The 18,981-nt window shown below is 52.3% G+C and overlaps 1 protein-coding gene across 7 annotated transcripts in view; it reads right to left on the bottom strand.

Annotated features, from left to right (window-relative positions):
• Window positions 1-18,981, bottom strand: part of FANCA (FA complementation group A) — a 59,496-nt gene that overhangs the window by 4,304 nt on the left and 36,211 nt on the right. For 3 of the 7 annotated variants that reach the window (XM_035024550.1, XM_035024552.1, XM_035024553.1), the window contains 15 exons: window positions 18,173-18,309; window positions 17,677-17,747; window positions 17,174-17,270; window positions 16,911-17,098; window positions 15,364-15,460; window positions 13,623-13,799; window positions 12,298-12,371; window positions 9,901-10,029; window positions 5,234-5,318; window positions 3,705-3,868; window positions 3,123-3,228; window positions 2,015-2,074; window positions 1,788-1,892; window positions 909-1,021; window positions 14-152 (listed from right to left, as the gene is read on the bottom strand). In XM_035024550.1, the coding sequence (XP_034880441.1) occupies window positions 14-152; window positions 909-1,021; window positions 1,788-1,892; window positions 2,015-2,074; window positions 3,123-3,228; window positions 3,705-3,868; window positions 5,234-5,318; window positions 9,901-10,029; window positions 12,298-12,371; window positions 13,623-13,799; window positions 15,364-15,460; window positions 16,911-17,098; window positions 17,174-17,270; window positions 17,677-17,747; window positions 18,173-18,309 (1,742 nt within the window). The other 4 variants (XR_004682801.1, XM_035024551.1, XM_035024554.1 and 1 more) reach the window with 4 other exon arrangements.

Below are 18,981 nucleotides of genomic sequence, written 5' to 3'. Positions count from 1 at the left end.
TTGCGTTTCTTGCCTCCTCTCTTTGGCAGTCCAGCTTCTCCAGCTGGCTCTTGATGTTGTTTTCCCCGGCTTGCTGGATTGCGAAGTGGAGTGAAGCAGCAGAGACCCAGGCCGGGCCCGGTGGGGGGGACGCCAAGTCAGGAGAGAGGCAGCTAGGAGACAGATGCGTCACCACAGGGGCGTCATGACCACATCCTGGTGGAAAGCCACCAGCCCTGCCCACCTCAGCTGGGGCAGCGAGGGGCTCGAGTCCACAGAAACAAGGTCTACGTCCCTAACCACCCCTGGCTCGGCATAGGGACCTAGAGCCCGGTGTCAGCCTCCTTCCCTTAGGGTCCAGTGTCCAGTTTCCCTAACGTGCTTCTGTGCCATGGATGTGAGGACGGGGTAGGGCCTGACTGGGACACTTGGTCCTGACTGCCTGAGCTTTGCAAGGAGGTCGTGGGACACGGGACTCTCACCTGGAGCCCACCACTCACACCCTTGGCTTCTGGGTCCAGTCCTCCTCCTCAGTCCCTGCTGTGGCTGCAGTGTGGTGCTCAGAAAGGTGTCCCAGCAGGTTAAAAACAGGCCAAAAATCAGTGGAATATAATGTAGCAGTTGGCATTCCTTGTTTTCTGGGATTTTGAGCACTCTGGACACTGTAGCCATGCACAGGGATAAAAGGAGGCCGGATGGGACCACAGTTCTCCCCCCAAACCAGCACCTGCCGGGGACGGCCAGCTGGGCAGGCCAGGTGGGGCGGAAAGCTGCACAGCGACCCGCCAGGTCAGGTCTGTCCCTTCCCTTCCATGTGGGTCCTGCCCAGCCTGCCCTAAGGCCTCTGTCCGCCATCCCAAGGTATTCACGGAGGGAACCTGGAGCAGGTCCTAAAGAACATCTGTGCTCCCTCTCCTGGTTGCACGCACCTCCTGCCAAACTGCTGGGCCTCCCACAGCCTCTGCAGCTCTTGGGGCAGTGGGCCCTGGAAGCATCTCGTCCACCGGCTGCGAAGTTCCGGCTCCAGGCGTGGCCACCACAACTTCCAGAAGAGAAAGATCATCAGTAAGCAGATCAGGGGAGGCTATACTTGGGCCCTCTTCAGTCCCTACAGCCAAGATGTGGAACCCCGGAGTGACCACCGGAGATGTGCGTGAGACCAGCTGACGCTGGCAGCATGGCTCATGTTCACCCAACACCTCCTATTTAAGTAGTGTGTCATGTACTCGATTTAAGGTTCAAGGCAGTTCCATGAGCTATCTCCTCATCTGTAGAGGACACGGATGTCCGCCTGAGAGCTGGTGTTTTACACACACAGTAACTTCTGCACTGAATTCCACCCACGTGAGCCACAGACTACATGGAAAGCTGAACACTCGGGGGGCGTGGCAGCGTAAGTCCTACGGCTGCTAGGAGAGCTGCGTGTCGTCAGGACGCCAGGAAAGCCAGCGAAGGCCCCCCGGGGAACCCCACACCCACGTGAGGGCCGGGCAGCAGGGGACTGGGCCACCTCCCTTCCAGTCCTGAGATGGTCGTCTGGCAAGACAACAGGTGGAGCCCAAGTTGGGGAGCTCAGGCAGTTAGGGTTCACCTTCAGCCAACGCAAGACCAGAGTGAAGCAACACTCAGACACTGTTGTCCAGCCGGCGTGGGCAGGGAAGCCCGTCATCCTCCCTGCCGATGGCTTCGCTTTACCCCCCATTTCTCTGCATGCATTTTCTCCTCAATGACAAGAACCAGGATGCTGCCCTGGGCCCCCAGTCCCTGTGCCAGCCCCGGGCGCACCCCAAGAAGGTGGCTGCACCTACCAGAGCAGAGGTCAGGACTATGGGGCACTCAGTCTGGCACGCGGTCAGGATCAGGTCTGCGGTCCGGGAGGGGTTTCTGCTTTGTGAACAGGCGCTGAGGAGCCCCTGCAGGAGAGGACATGTGGTTTGCATGTGTCCCTGTTCCTAAAAGGCACCAGGGCTTCAAAGCACCACTGGCTAGGAGAGTCCAGCCAAGTGGCGGGAGGTGCTGGGGGCAACAGAATTACCCTGAAGAAGTGGACGGTGATGTCATGGGTCAGAGCACCTCCGTGGGAGCAGAAGTTTCTCTGCAAAAGAGCACAGGCCAGTGAGAAAGGAACCAGTGGAGCAGGGGGTGGGAGCGGAGGCAGTGTGTGCCGAGAGGCTTTAGCTGTGCTCACGGCGCCGCTGCTGACCACAGAGGTCCAGCTTCATGTCCGCCCTCATGGCTAGCCCAGGATCTGGCATCTCTCTGCCTATCCATGCAGCTCCTCTGTGCAGCAAGACCCCCCAGCCTGCCCGCTCCGGCCCCAACACAGGTCAGGAGGCCGGCGCGCACTCCCTGATGGCCCCGTTGCTGGGTTGGCAACCGGCCTCCCCAGCTCTGGGTTCTCTGTTCTGCCAGCCTTCACGGGCCCTTCTGACAACGTTAAGGAAAACAGCCTTTGCTAAGAACCCAAGGAACACGCAGTCTCATCTCTCCTGCTTTCTGAGTCACCGTTTAAAGCTCTGTGTCACTGAATGGAACCTTAGTTCAATCTCTAGTTGTCTTTGTGCATTTTTAAAAACTGGAAAAACATCTTCAGGAGTAGAAGCTATTCTGAAGTGTGTAGGACGTGCTTATTCCTGGTGCCCTCACTGACCCTGACTGGATGCATGCAGGCTTTGGTCCTTCTGGGTAAGATGACGGAGCACCTGACACTGAACAGTGTGTACAACGGAAGGAAGCAGGGCCGACCGGTGGGAATGGCAGTCTTCTCAGCACCACCGGCTTTTGTGTGCCTGAAACGTCAAAACTGGAAAGAACTAGAGATGCTTGGGCTGCACGAGTTTATGGATCTTGACGGCTGAACGTCGAGGAAAGCTCTCGAAAGGGACTGAAGCTTTGGAGGAAGGGAGCCACAGCTGGTCTCTGCACCTCCCCAGCCCCGGTTCCAGCTGTGGGAGGAGGGCTGGGCACACAGCAGCCCCAAGTCTCGGCTCCCGGAGTGGTACCCCCATTCTTTCCCTCAGCAATTCCACGTGGTCTGCACACACACTGAAGCCGTTGGCTCAAAGTGACCAGTCACACTCGCGAATCTTCAAGAACCAGATCACCCCCGTCCCTGCATTCCGAGGTTGCTTGCCCACACCTACCAGCTCAGAGTTGACCAAGTGGAAGAACTCCGTGCAGTCAGGGGCCGCTGGCTCCTTGGCCTGGGGGCTGCCGACGAGAACAGCCGGGGGCAGACCGAGGAGGATCCTTGCACGGAAAGAGCTGCGTCAGTGGTCACAGCACAGCCTCGTGACTTGAGAGCGCAGACTCACCTCGGTAATGGCCCTCCCTACTCACTCTGGCAAGGGTCCTGCAACACCCCCATGTCTTAACCCCAAGAGCCGTTCTTAAGCGGCACAATCGCCAAGTAAAAGGGTGCACCCCAGTCTAACAGAGCCACTCCCGAGAACGGGGACATTTCACCGTCTCACACTCATAAACACATCTACAACGGGCATCTCTAAGCACACATGGTTTTCCTTATTTCGACAGGCATTTTCTGGGCTACATCTTTCAACAAAGCAGCTCGTGGGTCTGAAGGGGCGGCTTTGATCCGAAGCTTCAGACCCTGCTCTCTCCATGGGAACCCCAAAGAGAAGACGGGGACAGGGGACAGAAACAAATGACCAGTGGAAAAGAAAACTCAATGTAAAGACAGACTCCTCTATATGGTGCCACGTTACCATTTGTAAACAAGCAGCTCCCGCTGTCTCTGAAGGCGGGCAGCCACATCCCACCCGCTTGCCAGAGCCTGGAGCCGTGTGCGGAACACTCTGAAAAGGAAGTGCTCCCGAGGAGAGCAACTCTGGGATGCTGCTGGGCCCTGTTCCAGGTCAGCAGCCATCTCCTGGAAAACACAAGACCAAAATGTTCACATACTTTTATTGCTGGTTCCACGTGACTATCCTCAAATGTGAAGGCAGAAAGTTCTCAGGGCTTACTGTCAGCCCCAATCAGGACTCTCAAAGGGGGCTGGGTGGGCTTGGGAGGGAGGTCTCCCAAAAGAAGCTAGGAATGAGTGGGACAAGCCTTTTTACGTGGAAATCATTGACAATTTGCAAAAGCAGAATAAGAACAGTACAATGAACACCTTTACCAGATTCCCCTATGACTAACATTTTATCGATTATCATTGGTTTTCTCACTCTGCGTGTACAGGTGTTGCGTGCGCATAATTTGTGGACATAAGGTGTGTACACAGCGGGCACTCAATAAAGTGCCTGCTAATTGAAAGCATACACGTGTGTGCAGTCGGCACACGTTCAAATGCAGAGACAGAACAAGCCAGGCGCCCACGTCGCAGCACCATCCCTGCGGCGTGGGACCCAAGCCCCACGACGCACTCTGCCTGCCACAGCCAGTTAGGATGGACGTGGAGGACAAGAGGTCAAGAGGAGGACTTGGAGGGCTGGGATCTCTTCTTTGTGGGGTTAGTTTTATTCCTTCGTAGGTAAGATTTCCCAGGGTCCCAGGCCACCCGCTCCGTGGTTCCTGTCACTCCCCCCAGCTTCTCAAGCGCTTGAAGAGCAGCGCGAACACCACCAGGAAGTGTGAAATCCACACAAAGAATCCTGCCAACACGAAGCCACACTGGTACCTCCAAAGGTAGATTCCCCGTGCACACTGTGGACACGGAGACCAGAGGGGGTCTGCACCTGGACCCCAGAGCCTACTCTCAGGGTCTTTCTATCGCCCGGACAAGACCTAAGGCTAGCTATCAGGCACGCTCACTGAAAACTGCACTCTTTACTTCAAAACGAGAGCCCCATTTCCACGCCCTCCTAAGTGCAACTGCTTTGCTGAAACCCACCAGCCTGTGGAGCTGCTAGGCGACCCTGTGAAAGAGCAGCCTCTCGGCCTCCTTTGTCATTTCTCAGAGCCTGACATCCAAATGAGCAGTCAAGAGCTAAAAAGCAGCAAGTGGTGGAGAGCAACGTTTACTACCAAAGTGGGCGTCTTCTTAGTTTCCTCTATTTTCAAATTTTAAATGTTCCTAAGGCTGGAGATGGTTCTGGCACCACAGCTTTTGTTTCTGTATTTTGGGGATATTCCCTGGTGAAGTGAGCACACTGTCACTCTGGGTCTAGTCCGTTATATGTGGGATGCTAGTTTTCATTCTGCTGGGCTGCCTTAAGACATTCATAGTAAATATCATAAGAGCAGATGATACAAATGCAGTGAAACACACTGAGTTTTACATCTTCTAACTCACCTGCAATCTGGAAAAAATATCCCGATTTCCTGTGCAGCTACCGAGAACCAAATCAGAATTCTCTGAGCAGTTGTAACTCCTCGAACTGAAACAAAAACACAACAAAAGCCTCCTAAGTATCTCCAGATGTACAGGCGTTCCTACTTCTCCTCCGCCCCCAGAGTGGCGTGTGGTCACACAGCCAGGAGGTCCCAGGGGACCACATGACACCCACAGTCATCAACAAACAAAACAACCGTCTACAACAAAATACTAGCAACCCCAATCTAGTGACATCTAAAAACAATTATGTACCATAACCAAGTGGGATTTATTCTAAGAATGCGAGGTTGGTTCAACACCCTAAAATCAACATATCAATAGAATACACATATCAATAAATAAAAACCATGTGAACATCTCAATAGACACAGATAAAACATTAGACAAAATTCAATACCCTTTCATGATAAAAACACTCAACAAACCAGGAGCAGAAAGGAACTTCCTCAACCTGATAAAGGCCGTCTATGAAAAACCCACAGCTCGTCTCATGCTTAATGATGAAAGCTTTCCTCCTGGGCGCCTGGGTGGCTCAGTTGGTTGGGCGACTGCCTTCGGCTCAGGTCATGGATCCTGGAGTCCCGGGATCGAGTCCCGCATCGGGCTCCCTGCTCGGCGGGGAGTCTGCTTCTCCCTCTGACCCTCCCCCCTCTCATGTGCTCTCTCTCATTCTCTCTCTCTCAAATAAATAAATAAAATCTTTAAAAAAAAAAAAAAAGCTTTCCTCCTAAAATCAGAAATAAGACAAAGTTCTCCTCTTTCACTGCTTCCATTCAATACCACTGGAAGTTCTAGCTGGGACAGTTCAGCCAGAAAAAGAAAGAAAAGGCATCCAGATTGGAAAGGAGAAAGTTAAACCATCTCTATTCACGGATGACGTGACTTTGTATACAGAAAATCTTAAAGAATCCACAATAAAAAACTATTAAAGCAAATAAACAATTTCATAAAGTTGCAGGACATGCAATCAATATACAAAAATCAGTTATATTTCTCTATACCCACGAATAATCCAAGAATGGAATTAAGACAATAATTCCATTTACAATGGTGTTAGAATACAATACCTAAGGATAAACTTAACCAAGGAGGTGCAAGACTTGTACAATGAAAACTATAAAACGTTGAAAAATTATACAAGACCTAAATAAATGGAAAGACATCCCATGTTCATGGATAGGAAGAATCAGTGTTCTTAAAATGGTAATAATAACCATAATTATCTACAGATACAATGCAATCTCTATCAGAAGCCCACCTGGTTATGTTGAAATTGGCAAACTGGTCCTGAAATTCAGATGGAATTGCAAAGAACCCAGAACCCCCAAAACAATCTTTGGGGAAAAAAAGGAAGTTGGGGGATCCACATTTCCCAATAAAAACTTCCTACAAATCTACAGTAATCAAAACAGTATGATATTGGCATAAGAATAGATGTATACACCACAAATCTTTTTCTTTTTTTTTTTTAAAGATTTTATTTATTTATTTGAGAGAGAGAGAATGAGAGACAGATAGCAAGAGAGGGAGGAGGGTCAGAGGGAGAAGCAGACTCCCTGCCGAGCAGGGAGCCCGATGCGGGACTCGATCCCGGGACTCCAGGATCATGACCTGAGCCGAAGGCAGTCACTTAACCAACTGAGCCACCCAGGCGCCCCCTTTTTCTTTTTTTAAGATTTTATTTATTTAGTTATTTGAAAGAGCATGAGAGGGAGAGAAAGCACAGAGGGAGAGGGAGAAGCAGGCTCCCTGCTGAGCAGAGAGCCCAATGCAGGGCTCAATCCCAGGACCCCGAGATCATGACCTGAGCTGAAGGCAGACGCTTAGCCTACTGAGCCACCCAGGCATCTCATAAATAAATAAAATCTTAAAAAAAAAAGAAAAAAGATATATACACCAAAGTGAATAAAGAGTCCAGAAATAAACCTCAACAGGTATGGTTAACTGATTTTTGGCAAGGGTGCCAAGACCATTTAATGGGGAAGGACAGTGTCTTTAACAAAACGTGCTAGGACAACTGGATGTCCACATGCAAAACAGTAAAGGTGGATCCGTAACTTATTCCATAAAAATTAAATCAAATGCATCAAAGACCTAAATTAAGAGCTAAAACTAAAAATAAACTAGACTTCATCAAAATATAACACTTTTGTGCATCAAAGGACTCCATCAAGGGAAGAAATGAAAAGATGACTCCTAGAATGGGAGAAAATATCTGCATCTCCTACCTGATAAGGATCTGGTATCCAGAATAAAGAAATTTTTTTTTTTTTAAGATTTTATTTATTTATTTGACAGAGAGAGACAGCGAGAGTGGGAACACAAGCAGGGGGAGAGGGAGAAGCAGGCTTCCCGCTGAGCAGGGAGCGATACCAGGACCCTGGGAACATGACCTGAGCCAAAGGCAGCCGCTTAATGACTGAGCCACCCAGGCGCCCCATGAACTCTTTTTTTTTTTTTTTTAAGATTTTATTTATTTATTTGACAGAGACAGCGAGAGCAGGAACACAAGCAGGGAGAGTGGGAGAGGGAGAAGCAGGCTTCCTGCTGAGCAGGGAGCCCGATGTGGGACTCGATCCCAGGACCCTGGGATCATGACCTGAGCCGAAGGCAGCCGCTTAACAACTGAGCCATCCAGGCGCCCGCGCCCCATGAACTCTTAAAACTCAGTAAAAAGGGCACCTGGGTGGCTCAGATGGTTAAGCGTCTGCCTTCGGCTCAGGTCATGGTCCCGGGGTCCTGGGATCGAGTCCCGCATCAGGCTCCCTGCTCCTTCGGAGCCTGCTTCTCCCTCTGCCTCTCTCTCTCTCATGAATAAATAAATAAAATCTTAAAAAAACAAAAAAACAAAAACACAAAAAACCTCAGTAAAAAAAACCCAATCTTAAAATGGGCAAAGGATGTGACATTTCTCAAAGATACACAAACTGTCAACAAGCAAATGAAAAGATTCTCAACATCATTAGCCACCAGAGAAAAACAAATCAAAACCATAATGAAATATACCATTTCATATCCATTAGAATGGGTATTATCAAAAGATAACAATAACTATGTTCGTGATAATGTGGAGAAACTGGAACCCTGATACTGTTGGTGACAATGTAAAATGGTGCAGTTTTGGAAAACAGTCTGGCAGTTCCTAAAAAAAGTTTAGATACGACACAACAGACTGATGAATCACAGACCTGTACCCCTGAAACAAATAATACATTGTATATTAATTTTTTTTAAATGCCAATTGAAAGAAAAAAAAAGATATGACACAGCAATCCACGCATAGCCATATGCCCAAGAAAAATGAAAACACAGGACCACAGAAAAGTCTGTACACAGAATTGTACAGAATTATTCAGTCAATAAGGGAAAACCCAAATGTCCATCATGAATAAACAAAATGTGGTCCATCTTTCAATGGAATACTACTCAGTAATAAAGAAATGAAGTTCAGATAGATGCTATTATGTAGACTAACCTTGAAAACGTTGTCCTGAGTGAGCCACACACAAAGGACCACATGCTTGTGTGATTCCATTTATATGAAATGTACTAGGATCGACAAAGGCTTAGACAGAAAGTGGATTCCAGGGCGCCTGGGTGGCTCAGTTGGTTAAGCGACTGCCTTCGGCTCAGGTCATGATCCTGGAGTCCCGGGATCGAGTCCCGCGTCGGGCTCCCTGCTCGGCGGGGAGTCTGCTTCTCCCTCTGACCCTCCCCCCTCTCGTGCTCTATCTCATTCTCTCTCTCAAATAAATAAAATCTTAAAAAAAAAAAAAAAAAAAGAAAGTGGATTCCAGGGTTAGGGGGGCATGGAAAGAATGCACAGACACTCACTGATTTCACTCTGTGCACACACACTCGTTTCTCCCTCCCAAGAGAAAAATGAAGGACAAGAGGACTGGCCCCAACTTCAGCTGCCTGGTACTATAGGTGTTGTCCCCAGCCACTCAGCACCACTAGGAAAAACTCCAGTGCTCTTAGTTGTATTGCAATGTAGTGTGACTTGTAAGAGTTTTGCTAACGAGGTGATGTGTTTACAGATCCTTGTGGAGAACAGAGGGACAGTGGGAAACCTAAAGGCACCTGTCCTTCCTCGTGTCTTCAGTAACCATTTGCATGGACTGTGTTTCTTAGAGGGTAACAAGATTTGTTTTCTGCGATTTGATATTTGTCACCTAAAATGTGTAAAATGGAATTGATTTTACTCGCCATCTTGACACAACAATCAGAAGGACAAAGACTAATCGAGACTAGCTGAGCAGGAATGCAAACCCAACACAGCCTGCATGCTATGGAATTCTGCCCCCTTGGCAGCCAGCCCACGTCCATGTTTCAGGCACCTGTGACGCTTGCCACCTGCTGGCCTACCTGTCCCACCCTTTACACTCAATGACCCAGGTGCCGGGTGACAAAGCAGAAAGACAAGTCATTGCCACTGGCAAATCTATACATGAAGAAAACGGATTCTGAAAACTTACCTTTACTTCAGATAGACTCAGACTCGCTATCAGGGTATGTTCAACTGTGCTTTGTATAACACAAAGTAGACTGAGAGAAATAAAAAGCACATTCTTAGAACTACCAAAATTAAGAGTATGACGCCCTTTGGCATCCGCATTCCTAACCTTTGGCAGAAGTCTATCAGCACGTCGACGAGAACCGTGCACGCTGTCTGCAGGTGCCCATCGCAGCCCCCTGCAGCAGAGGGCTTGGGGAGGAAGTGCTCATGGATCGCCCACTGGTGGAAGTCCCACCTGCAACAGCAAGTACCAAGGTCTGTGCTCAGAAAGGCTGCAAACCCATGCCTCCTGTGGCCGAAAAGCGAGCCCACAGCCAGGGGCACAACAGCAGGGGGTTAAATCTGAGGGGTTGGGGACAGGAACGCCCTCTGCCACAATCAAGGCCCCCTCAGGGGCCATCATCCCAGCGTCTACCAGCGAAGGTGTCCAGATCTGGACCAGGCTCTGCAGGTGCTCACAGGAAAGGTCTTGAGGATGTACCAAGTGAAAGCCTCAGCCAGAGAACCACTGACACTAGTCTGTTTCTACAGAAAGAGCCAAACCCAACTAAGACGCTTCCACATACCCACGAATGGGCAAGGAACGGGTGAAAAAGGGCTGGTGCTTTACCCATACCATCTGAAGCCGGGACAAAATGTATTGCAGTGTTACTTGTAGAATTAAGAAAGAAAAGGTCTAAGCACAGCTTCAACATCCCGTGATCTGGGTGTAAGAAATCCTTATTACAGTTCCTCCCACTAGAAAATGAATTCCTTCTTTTCCTAGTGGAAATAGAGGAGGAGGAGGGAAGGGAGGGGAGACCCTAGGACACGCAAACCCATGCAGAAAGCACTCACAGGTGGCTGGGCATAGCCCTGAGGAGCAAGCAGACCTCTATCTTGTTGGAAAAGCAGTTATTCTTTCCACAGTTCCGACTTTCTTGTTTTTTTTTTTTTTTTAAAGATTTTATTTATTTATTCATGAGAGACAGACAGAGAGAGAAAGAGAGGCAGAGGGAGAAGCAGGCTCCCAAGGAGCAGGGAGCCCGATGCGGGACTCGATCCCAGGACCCTGAGATCATGACCTGAGCTGAAGGCAGACGCTTAACCATCTGAGCCACCCAGGCGCCCTGTTCCGACTTTCTTATTTCTACTTGCTCCTTCTATTACCTGACGCCATGAGACAGCATCCCATGCGCATGAGACACATCTCTGACCACGCAGGGACAGGGGCTCAGGGTGGCTCACGCTGATCCCTGCCCTCGGATGCCCCCGGGGCCCCTGTGCCCTACCAGCTCCATTTTATCTACAGCACATTTCCCTCCCTGACCTCTGCACCCCCACACCCAGGGTGCAGAGGTCAGCACCCCACGCTCATGCCCAGAACAGCACATCTCACCTCCCCCTGGTCTGAAGAGTTGGCCCTGGGGCCCGCAGGAGCTCAGACCTTGATTTACCTGCTCCTCATGCCACCAACTCAGGGCCAGCACTGCCTGCAGCACCCACCAGCCCTCTGCTTGCCATTGTGTTCTTCCCACGCGCAAGACCGACGCAGGCTGGCCGCCCCAGCTGAGAACCGTCTCAGGCTCCTTCAGCAGGACCCCGGATGGTCAGGACTCCACGGCAGCCCCTTACCACACCCGGCCTTCCCCGCTCCTCTCCCACCCAGGAGAAGCACACTTGCTGCCCCTGCCATCCCTACCCTGGGACCCGTTCTCACAGCCCTGTCCGGGGTCCTGATCCGTCTCAGCTGTCCGCCAGCTTCTCCCCAGGCCCACTGAGGCCTACACGTGTGTGCACTTGCTTGGCAACAGTGCCCAGTCAGCGGCATCAGGGCGGAAGGGCACCGCCTAGTGCCCCTGTCTGCACAGAGGTGCCATAGGGCAGGCTTGTCTTATCACAATGCACCCCCACTTTCAAGAACATTCTAGAAGGGGCGCCTGGGTGGCTCAGATGGTTGAGCATCTGCCTTCAGCTCAGGTCATGGTCCCAGGGTCCTGGGATCGAGTCCCATATCGGGCTCCTGGCTCAGTGAGGAGCCTGCTTCTCCCTCTCCCTCTGCCTCTCCCTGCTCATGCTTTCTCTCTCTCTCTCTCTCTATCTCTGTGTCTCAAATGAATAAATAAAATTAAAAAAAAAAAAAAAATTCTAGAAGTGCTTGGCAAACAGGAGGAACTCAATAAATGTTTCTTGAATTAAGGAATGAATGCATGAAACTCTGCTCATAGGTTATATGTTAAACTGAATATTGAGGATATAATGAGAAGACTTAGATTTCAAGACTGATGCAGAAAACCTGACAGCATTTTGAAAGGCAGACCCCCCCCCTTTTAAGATTTTACTTATTTGAGAGAGTGCGTGTGCACAGTGGGCGGGGGGGTGCGGGGAGAAGGATCAGAGGGAGAAGCCGACTCCCCACTGAGCACGGAGCCTGACCCGGCTCGGTCCCAGGACCCTGAGATCGTGACCTGAGCCAAAATCAAGAGTCAGATGCGCCCCAAGGCAGAACCCTTTCAACACTTACCTTTCCGTATGTGAAAGAGAATCAAGTTCAGGTTGAATTTCCAGTTCCAGCTGTAACCAGTCTCTGTAAGTTAACTGAGAGAAAAGGACGACATGAACAGACAGTGCGGACGGGACACAGAGACAAGTCAGCTCGGAAACAGTCTGCTGTCACCGCTCCGCGACCGCGGGTGTCACGGCTGGAAGCCTCACAGGAGGGCAGCTGGGCCTACGCTGGCCTCTATGCTCACGCCGCTTCCCGCCGTCAGACTGAGGTCCTGGCACCAAGCCCTGACGGGGAACTCAGATGTTGCTTAATCTAACTCTGAACCTGAAGCTCCCCAGAACCGTTCAAACTGGTACTCTGAAACTGAATTCTCGAACACACCGCCTGGTGTCGAACAGCTGACCTGTGGCCTCTGCAAACCGCTCAGGTTACTGCACAACACCGGGAAAGAAATCGTTTCCCGGTTCGGTGGAGTTGGGCAAAGTAACGGAAGAATACACTCCATGTAATAAGGTGTTTCAAATACTCATGGTAGCGTATTTCTTATTTTACAATTCTTGGAACGGTTTCACTCATCAACGCGGACTAACCTCAAGCCTCACACTCTAAGAGCACATCCCAAACACGTGTGCAGCGCGCTCCCTGTCTGTAGATACCAAAGCCTGGCAATACAGAGCAGTCCCTTGCTCGGGGACAGACGCACAGGAACCCAAGAGCAGCACGTCCCCGATCGCCCGGACGCCGAGGGCGGCGGCCCGCTGAGACACCCGCCAAGCTGCGTGTGGGCGGCGAGCGTTCCCCACGGCACCAGCATCACTTACTATGCTCAGCAAACACGGTCGCACCTGCTCTGGGGTAACTGATACAATTAATGAAAGAACTGAATGTATAATAAAACGACTGAGAATTTTTTCTCTAAGGACCAAAATAAGCAGACCAAGATCCAGGCGAGTAAACGAAAAGTTATAAAAAGGTAGCAGACTAGTAACACAGGCATGTTGGCTGAAGCAGGCCAAGGCTCCCCGGGACTATGCTCAGAGAAGTGCGACCCCAAATTGCAGCCTGGCAGGTATGTTCCAGATACATTTATATTCACCCTTAAAACGTTAGTGCTCGGGAAACGGGGCAGAGTAGACATGATCTTTCTGTCTTAAGAAATTACAAGTACGTGTGACTCTGCAGTGGGACCAGCAACGACTTCCACCCAAGCCACTTCTGCGCTGCTCCAGCGTCAGGCCCGCCTGCCTGCCCACCACGTCCTCAGGAAACCCCACAGCTACCCGCAAGACCCTGTGCGTTAGGACGAGGCGAGAAGCAGGAAAAGGGGCAGTGGGACCTACGTGAAATTCTTTCTGCTTCAACAGTTCCTGGAAGGTTCTCTGTTTCCACAGACACAGGGCGGCTCGCTGCCAGTCGGCAGTCGGCAGGCACAGGAGTCTCCAGGGAAGGCTGGCTGGGTGCTCCTGAGAGGGGGGTTCCCGGGCTTCTGAGAACAGTCTGAGTGTAACGAACTGGAACTGGAGAGAGACAGTAAACTGGCTGTGTGCTGCAGGGCAGGGCAGCGTGGAGACCCTGTGGACACCTGGAGTGACCCGGCGAACCCCTCATGGGGCACTCTGGGCGCCCTGCATTCAGCTACCGACGGCGTCCCAGTGACCAGCGCAGTCTGCCAATCTTGGTGCACATCTGTCTCCCGGGGCGCAACCCCCAAAGGCAGAACTGCTGGCTCTAAATGGTCGCCCACCACGGCGGCCGGCGGTCTTCCCAGCCCGTTGCTGGCACTGGTCTTCCCACTCTAGGAGGGTGCCAACTGGATAAGCACAAGAATGTCCATGAGTTCATGTACGTTTGCCATTAGGAGCTACTCGGGGGGACCAGGGGAGGGCACTGGGACCCCCCTCAGAATTTGGCAAGATGGGACCGGAAACTTGTCTGGGCCGCCTCTCCTAATCTCTGTTCCATGCTTCACACTGTGGGCACCTGGGACTAAGCTCCTCAACACCAATGATGGGAGCACACGGGTGTCCCGACACCAATGATGGGAGCACACGGGTGTCCCGACGGCGCTTAACCCGCGGGCAGGACCAGGGCTTCTCAGTGGATTCTAATGTGGAGCCTGGAACTCAGATCTGCGGTTCAACTTCACAAGATGTTCCTTAAAACTCCACCAAAGGAATCACACTGGTTTCCGTTCTCACTCCAAGTTCACTTTTGCCACCGAAGGTTTCTGACACACATCTTTAAATTTCTCTGGTCTTGGGGCACCTGGGTGGCTCAGTCAGTTAAGCATCCAACTTTTTTTTTTTTTTTTAAAGATTTTATTTATTTATTTGATGGAGAGAGAGACACAGCGAGAGAGGGAACACAAGCAGGGGGAGTGGGAGAGGGAGAAGCAGGCTTCCCGTGAAGCAGGGAGCCCGATGTGGGGCTCGATCCCAGGACCCTGGGGTCATGACCTGAGCCGAAGGCAGACACTTAACAATTGAGCCACCCAGGCGCCCCAAGCATCCAACTCTTGATTTTGACTCAGGTCATGATCTCAGGGTCGTGAGATCAAGCCCCACATCAGGCCCCGTGCTCAGTTCAGAGTCGGCTTGAGGTTCTCTCTCTCCCTCTGCCCCTCCCCCAACTCTTGCGCGCGCGCTCTCTCTCTCTCTCTCTAATAAATAAGATCTTTAAATTTCTCTGGTCCTGTAAATAAATACAACATTCAATAGATGAGATAAGTCTTCTGAGAACATCAGAATTCTTTTTTAAATAGAAAGATACTTTTCATGAATATTTATCTTTTAACATACCAACTTTACAAAAATCAGTATCTGTTTCTTTATTAAAAAAAGGAGGAACATTTGTAGCCTTTGTCATCTTGCAGCCCCCCTTCATCTTAAGTCTGAGAACAGAAGAAAAAGGCAGTTTCAGCCCCAGCAGACAGCTGAGGCAGCTCCCAGGAGACAGTCCGATACACCGGGAGCACAGTGTGCAGAGATGTGGGCAGGGAGAGAGCAGACAACTGGACCTTCGCTAGAAACCTGCATGAAACTGGAGATTCACAGAATGGAGAAAGGGAAGTGACAGACCTACCTTTTTCATGAGGGCTGGAGATAAGCAGCTGTACAAAATATCTTGCGACAGGGAAGAAGACTTACACAAAAAGTAAGAAATCGCCGCTGTACAAAATCTGAAAGCAGAAAACAGAATGTAGAAATGTGATGCATGCAACATACGGGATGAAATAAATATAAGTGTGAATTTCACAAAAGGGATCTGACTGCATTCTAAACCAGATGTCCAGAGGGTTAGTCTTGGCCTCAGCTCTGGGCCAGGCCGGCTCCCGAGCCCTCGGGACCCGACTCCCGTTCTCACACCCATGGGTCTGAGCTCCGTCCACACTGAAGGCCCAGACCCAGAAAACCCCGCAACAGTCAGACTGTGCGAGTATGGGCTTGCTCTCGCCGCACGTAGAGTCACGGCCAGAACAAAAGCAATCAAGTCAGATGTGGCTGGGAGTGCTTCTGACGTACCATCACCCGTTCACTGCTCCTTCCTGAAAGAAGTCTGCGGAACCAGGCACAAGCAGGCCCAATTTTAAACTCAGCCTTAGGGGAGGCCCTTGCCCGGGTTGTCAAGTGTCGAAGAGACCGACCCCGGGGCCCAGGGGAAGTCAGGAAGGTGCCAGGGAAGGAAGGGGGACCAGGGCACCTTCAGGACTGACTGCCAGTGGGGGCTCTCGGTGTTGCCAAAAGCCTGTAAGAGGCTGGACGGCTCTGCCTCCCACTGTGGAGGGCTCAGGGGTCCAAGGCAGGCATTCTAGTGCCTGTCTCTCCGCGCTCTAATTCCTTATGCCTTTCCGTCAGTTCTGTCCATGAACCGCAATCCCAGTCCCAGCAAACAACCCACTGGAGCCTCCTGGCTTCCTCCCTGACCCTCCGTCCATTCACCCCGGGACCGAGTAAGTCTAGCCTCCCAGGGCCCCGCCCTCAGCACGTGGGGACCCATCCCTGCCCTCCCTGGGGTGGGCGGCCGCGCTCACTGACACCAGCCCACCTCTCCCAGCACCTATCACCCCACATGCGCCACGCTATCCACTTGCCAGATGCCCCCACACAGAAGGGCAGGGATTTGGTTCCTGGAATGGGTCTGACCCACAGTGGTGTATAAGGGAAGCGTGGGGGTGGATACTAGCACAAACTTCTAGAATGATGGGTCTCAAAACCCCTGCAGATGAGTTGCTTTGGACTGGGCAACTCCATGTGCAGGAACTTACCCCACAGAAACAGCTACTCACCACAGGGAAGCCCAGCAACCCAGCCAGAGGGACGGGTCCAACCGGATGCCAGGCGCCCCCAAGACAAAACCCAGTAACACCCGCCCCAACAGAAGATGGCTGAACAACATGGAAGGAAGGCTACGGTCTACTGTTAATGTCTTAAAAGGCAGCTTTTAAGGTAATATGATCTCATTTTTTTAAACTAAGAAATACACACAAATACACACGACATAAAAGACTCTGGAGAGACATATACCAAATGTTAAGGAGTGATCACCTACGGAGCGTGTGTGTTGGCCAGTTTTATATGATGAGAATGTGCTACTTTGTGGAGAGGGGAGAGGCGGGAGGGGCAGCTCACTTCAGGCAGAAGAGCGAGGTCTCAGCGGTTCCAAACGTCAGGAGGCTACTGAAGAACTCTGGGATGGGGAGGCTCTTGGCAGGGGCAGGAAAACCCAAGTGCACCTCTGGGAGCGCAGACCTGGACTCGCCCAGGTGGACGACCAGGGCAGCCAGGCCCAGCACGTGGGAGGCACTCAGGCTTGGGCCCTGAAACGGGAGACAGTGATTCTCCAGCAAGGAGGGCGGAGCCCACTTCCCAGACGGAGGAGGCAGCAGCCCTACCTGGTGACGGAGTAGTTGGCAGAGCCGGGTGAGCACAACAGGGAGGAGCCTGCGTCCACACATGGCTGTCACGAAGCGAGCAGCCCAGGGGCCCTGCCTGCAGACAGAGCCGCCGAGACCAGCAGTCCGGCCAGTCCGGGCCCTGCACGGCCCTCCCACGGGCTCTGCTGCATGAGCACTCACGCCCAGGAGGCCTCAGAAAGACCCGGGCTGCTCCCCCAACAGCGGGGTCTCCCGTGGTGATGCTTAACCTCTGCCGTGTCTGCACCTGATAAAAGTCAGCACGGCCCCTCCACCCCGCCTGGGACCCCCAACCAGTACATAAGGCAGAAGGCAGGACCCAGGACCCAGGATCAGAGCTGGACTAGGGATGGCAGCCTTGCTCCCCGTCCTCGTCAGGGAAGACAGGGAGGAACTCCCCTCCACCAGGGAGGCCTGCTCCGAGCACCCAGGCCACCCCACACATAGCTCCACACCACCCAGTGAGAATCACCAGCCCCTACCTGTCTGGTGGGGCGAAGCTGGAGGCTGCGATCAGGTTCTGACAGAAAGACGTCAACAGGAGGTCCGCGATCTGAGAGATAAATGGTCACTGAGGGCACAGAGTCCCGGAGAGCAAGGTGCATGAGCCGGACTGTTTACGCCTCTGAGGAAACAATCATGCTGACCGGCAGCCGAACCCCACTCCCAAATCCTCAAGGATGGCGGGCCAGCAGTCCCACAGTCCCACAGTCCCAGCCACGAACCTTCACAACAGGGAACAGGGTCAGCACACCTCGTCTATACAGCCCCAGAGAGTGAACAGTTTCAGGCTTTGGGGCCACAAAGAGCATCTGCTGCACGCTCTTTAGACATTTAAAGAGTCTGTACACAAAGAGGCCGGGCCTGGCTGACCCTGGGCCTAGCATGCCCAGCTCCTGGATGTCTGGTTTCCTGGGGAGGAGAACTGTGCACCGAGCACTGTCTGCAGTCCATCCCTGCTCGACAGCCTGCACTCACCTCCTGTTCCTGGTGCTCCAGGTGTGGAGCCATGATGCTGAGCTGGACCTGCGATACCTCCAAGCTGCCGTCCTCCTCGCCCAGGCCCAGGGCGGAGCTGAGCCGTTCAGAGACAACTGCCATGTGAGCGGAAAGAACTGCAAATGGAGAAACACGGTGAGCTGCCCAGGAAAGCCGCTGACGCCCACCCCCGACCGCACCCGGGGGCCGGCTCTGCAGGAGAAGCAGCCCAGCCCCCATTCCGGGGGCCACACCTGCACTAAAGGCCGGGGCCGCGCACACCCAGCAGCCACACGGTGCAAACTGCTTTTCCCACACGGCAGGTGGCACTGCTGAGACGGTGCGCGGGCACGAGGTGGGGCAGAGCAGGGACAGGGGCCGTCCACGGCCTTTCGATGGGTTCTCTGAGGGGTCCATGTGTTCCTTCCCCACCACAGACCTCATTTATGCACATTCTGCCCGAGGCTCCACATCCCACCATCAGCCGTGGCGCCAGAGGCCAGGGGACAAGTGGGCCAACCGTGCCCGCTGGAAACGGCAATCTGCTGCTAGGGACGAGGCCGACCTGACGCGTCGGCAATCCTGCTGAAGCCCCGGGGTTCCGCCCCAGCCTCGCCGTCCCCACACGCCCAACTCGCAGGAGCACAGCTCTGAGAGGCCACGGGCCCTGGGACCCTGTGCGCCAGGAGCAGGGGCACTAAGGGCGTTATCAGCATCTCCTCTGGGAGGCTCTCACAGGGCGTCCTGTCCTGGTTTGAGTACAATGGATTCATAATATATAAAAACCTATTACACTTCCTGGATAAAAA

Source organism: Mirounga leonina, unplaced genomic scaffold (genome assembly GCF_011800145.1).
Source record: "Mirounga leonina isolate KUSES-001 unplaced genomic scaffold, KU_Mleo_1.0 Mir_180, whole genome shotgun sequence".
NCBI lineage: Eukaryota > Metazoa > Chordata > Mammalia > Carnivora > Phocidae > Mirounga > Mirounga leonina.
The sequence above is the reverse complement of the archived record's forward strand: the minus strand, read 5'-3'. Positions and strand labels throughout refer to the sequence as shown.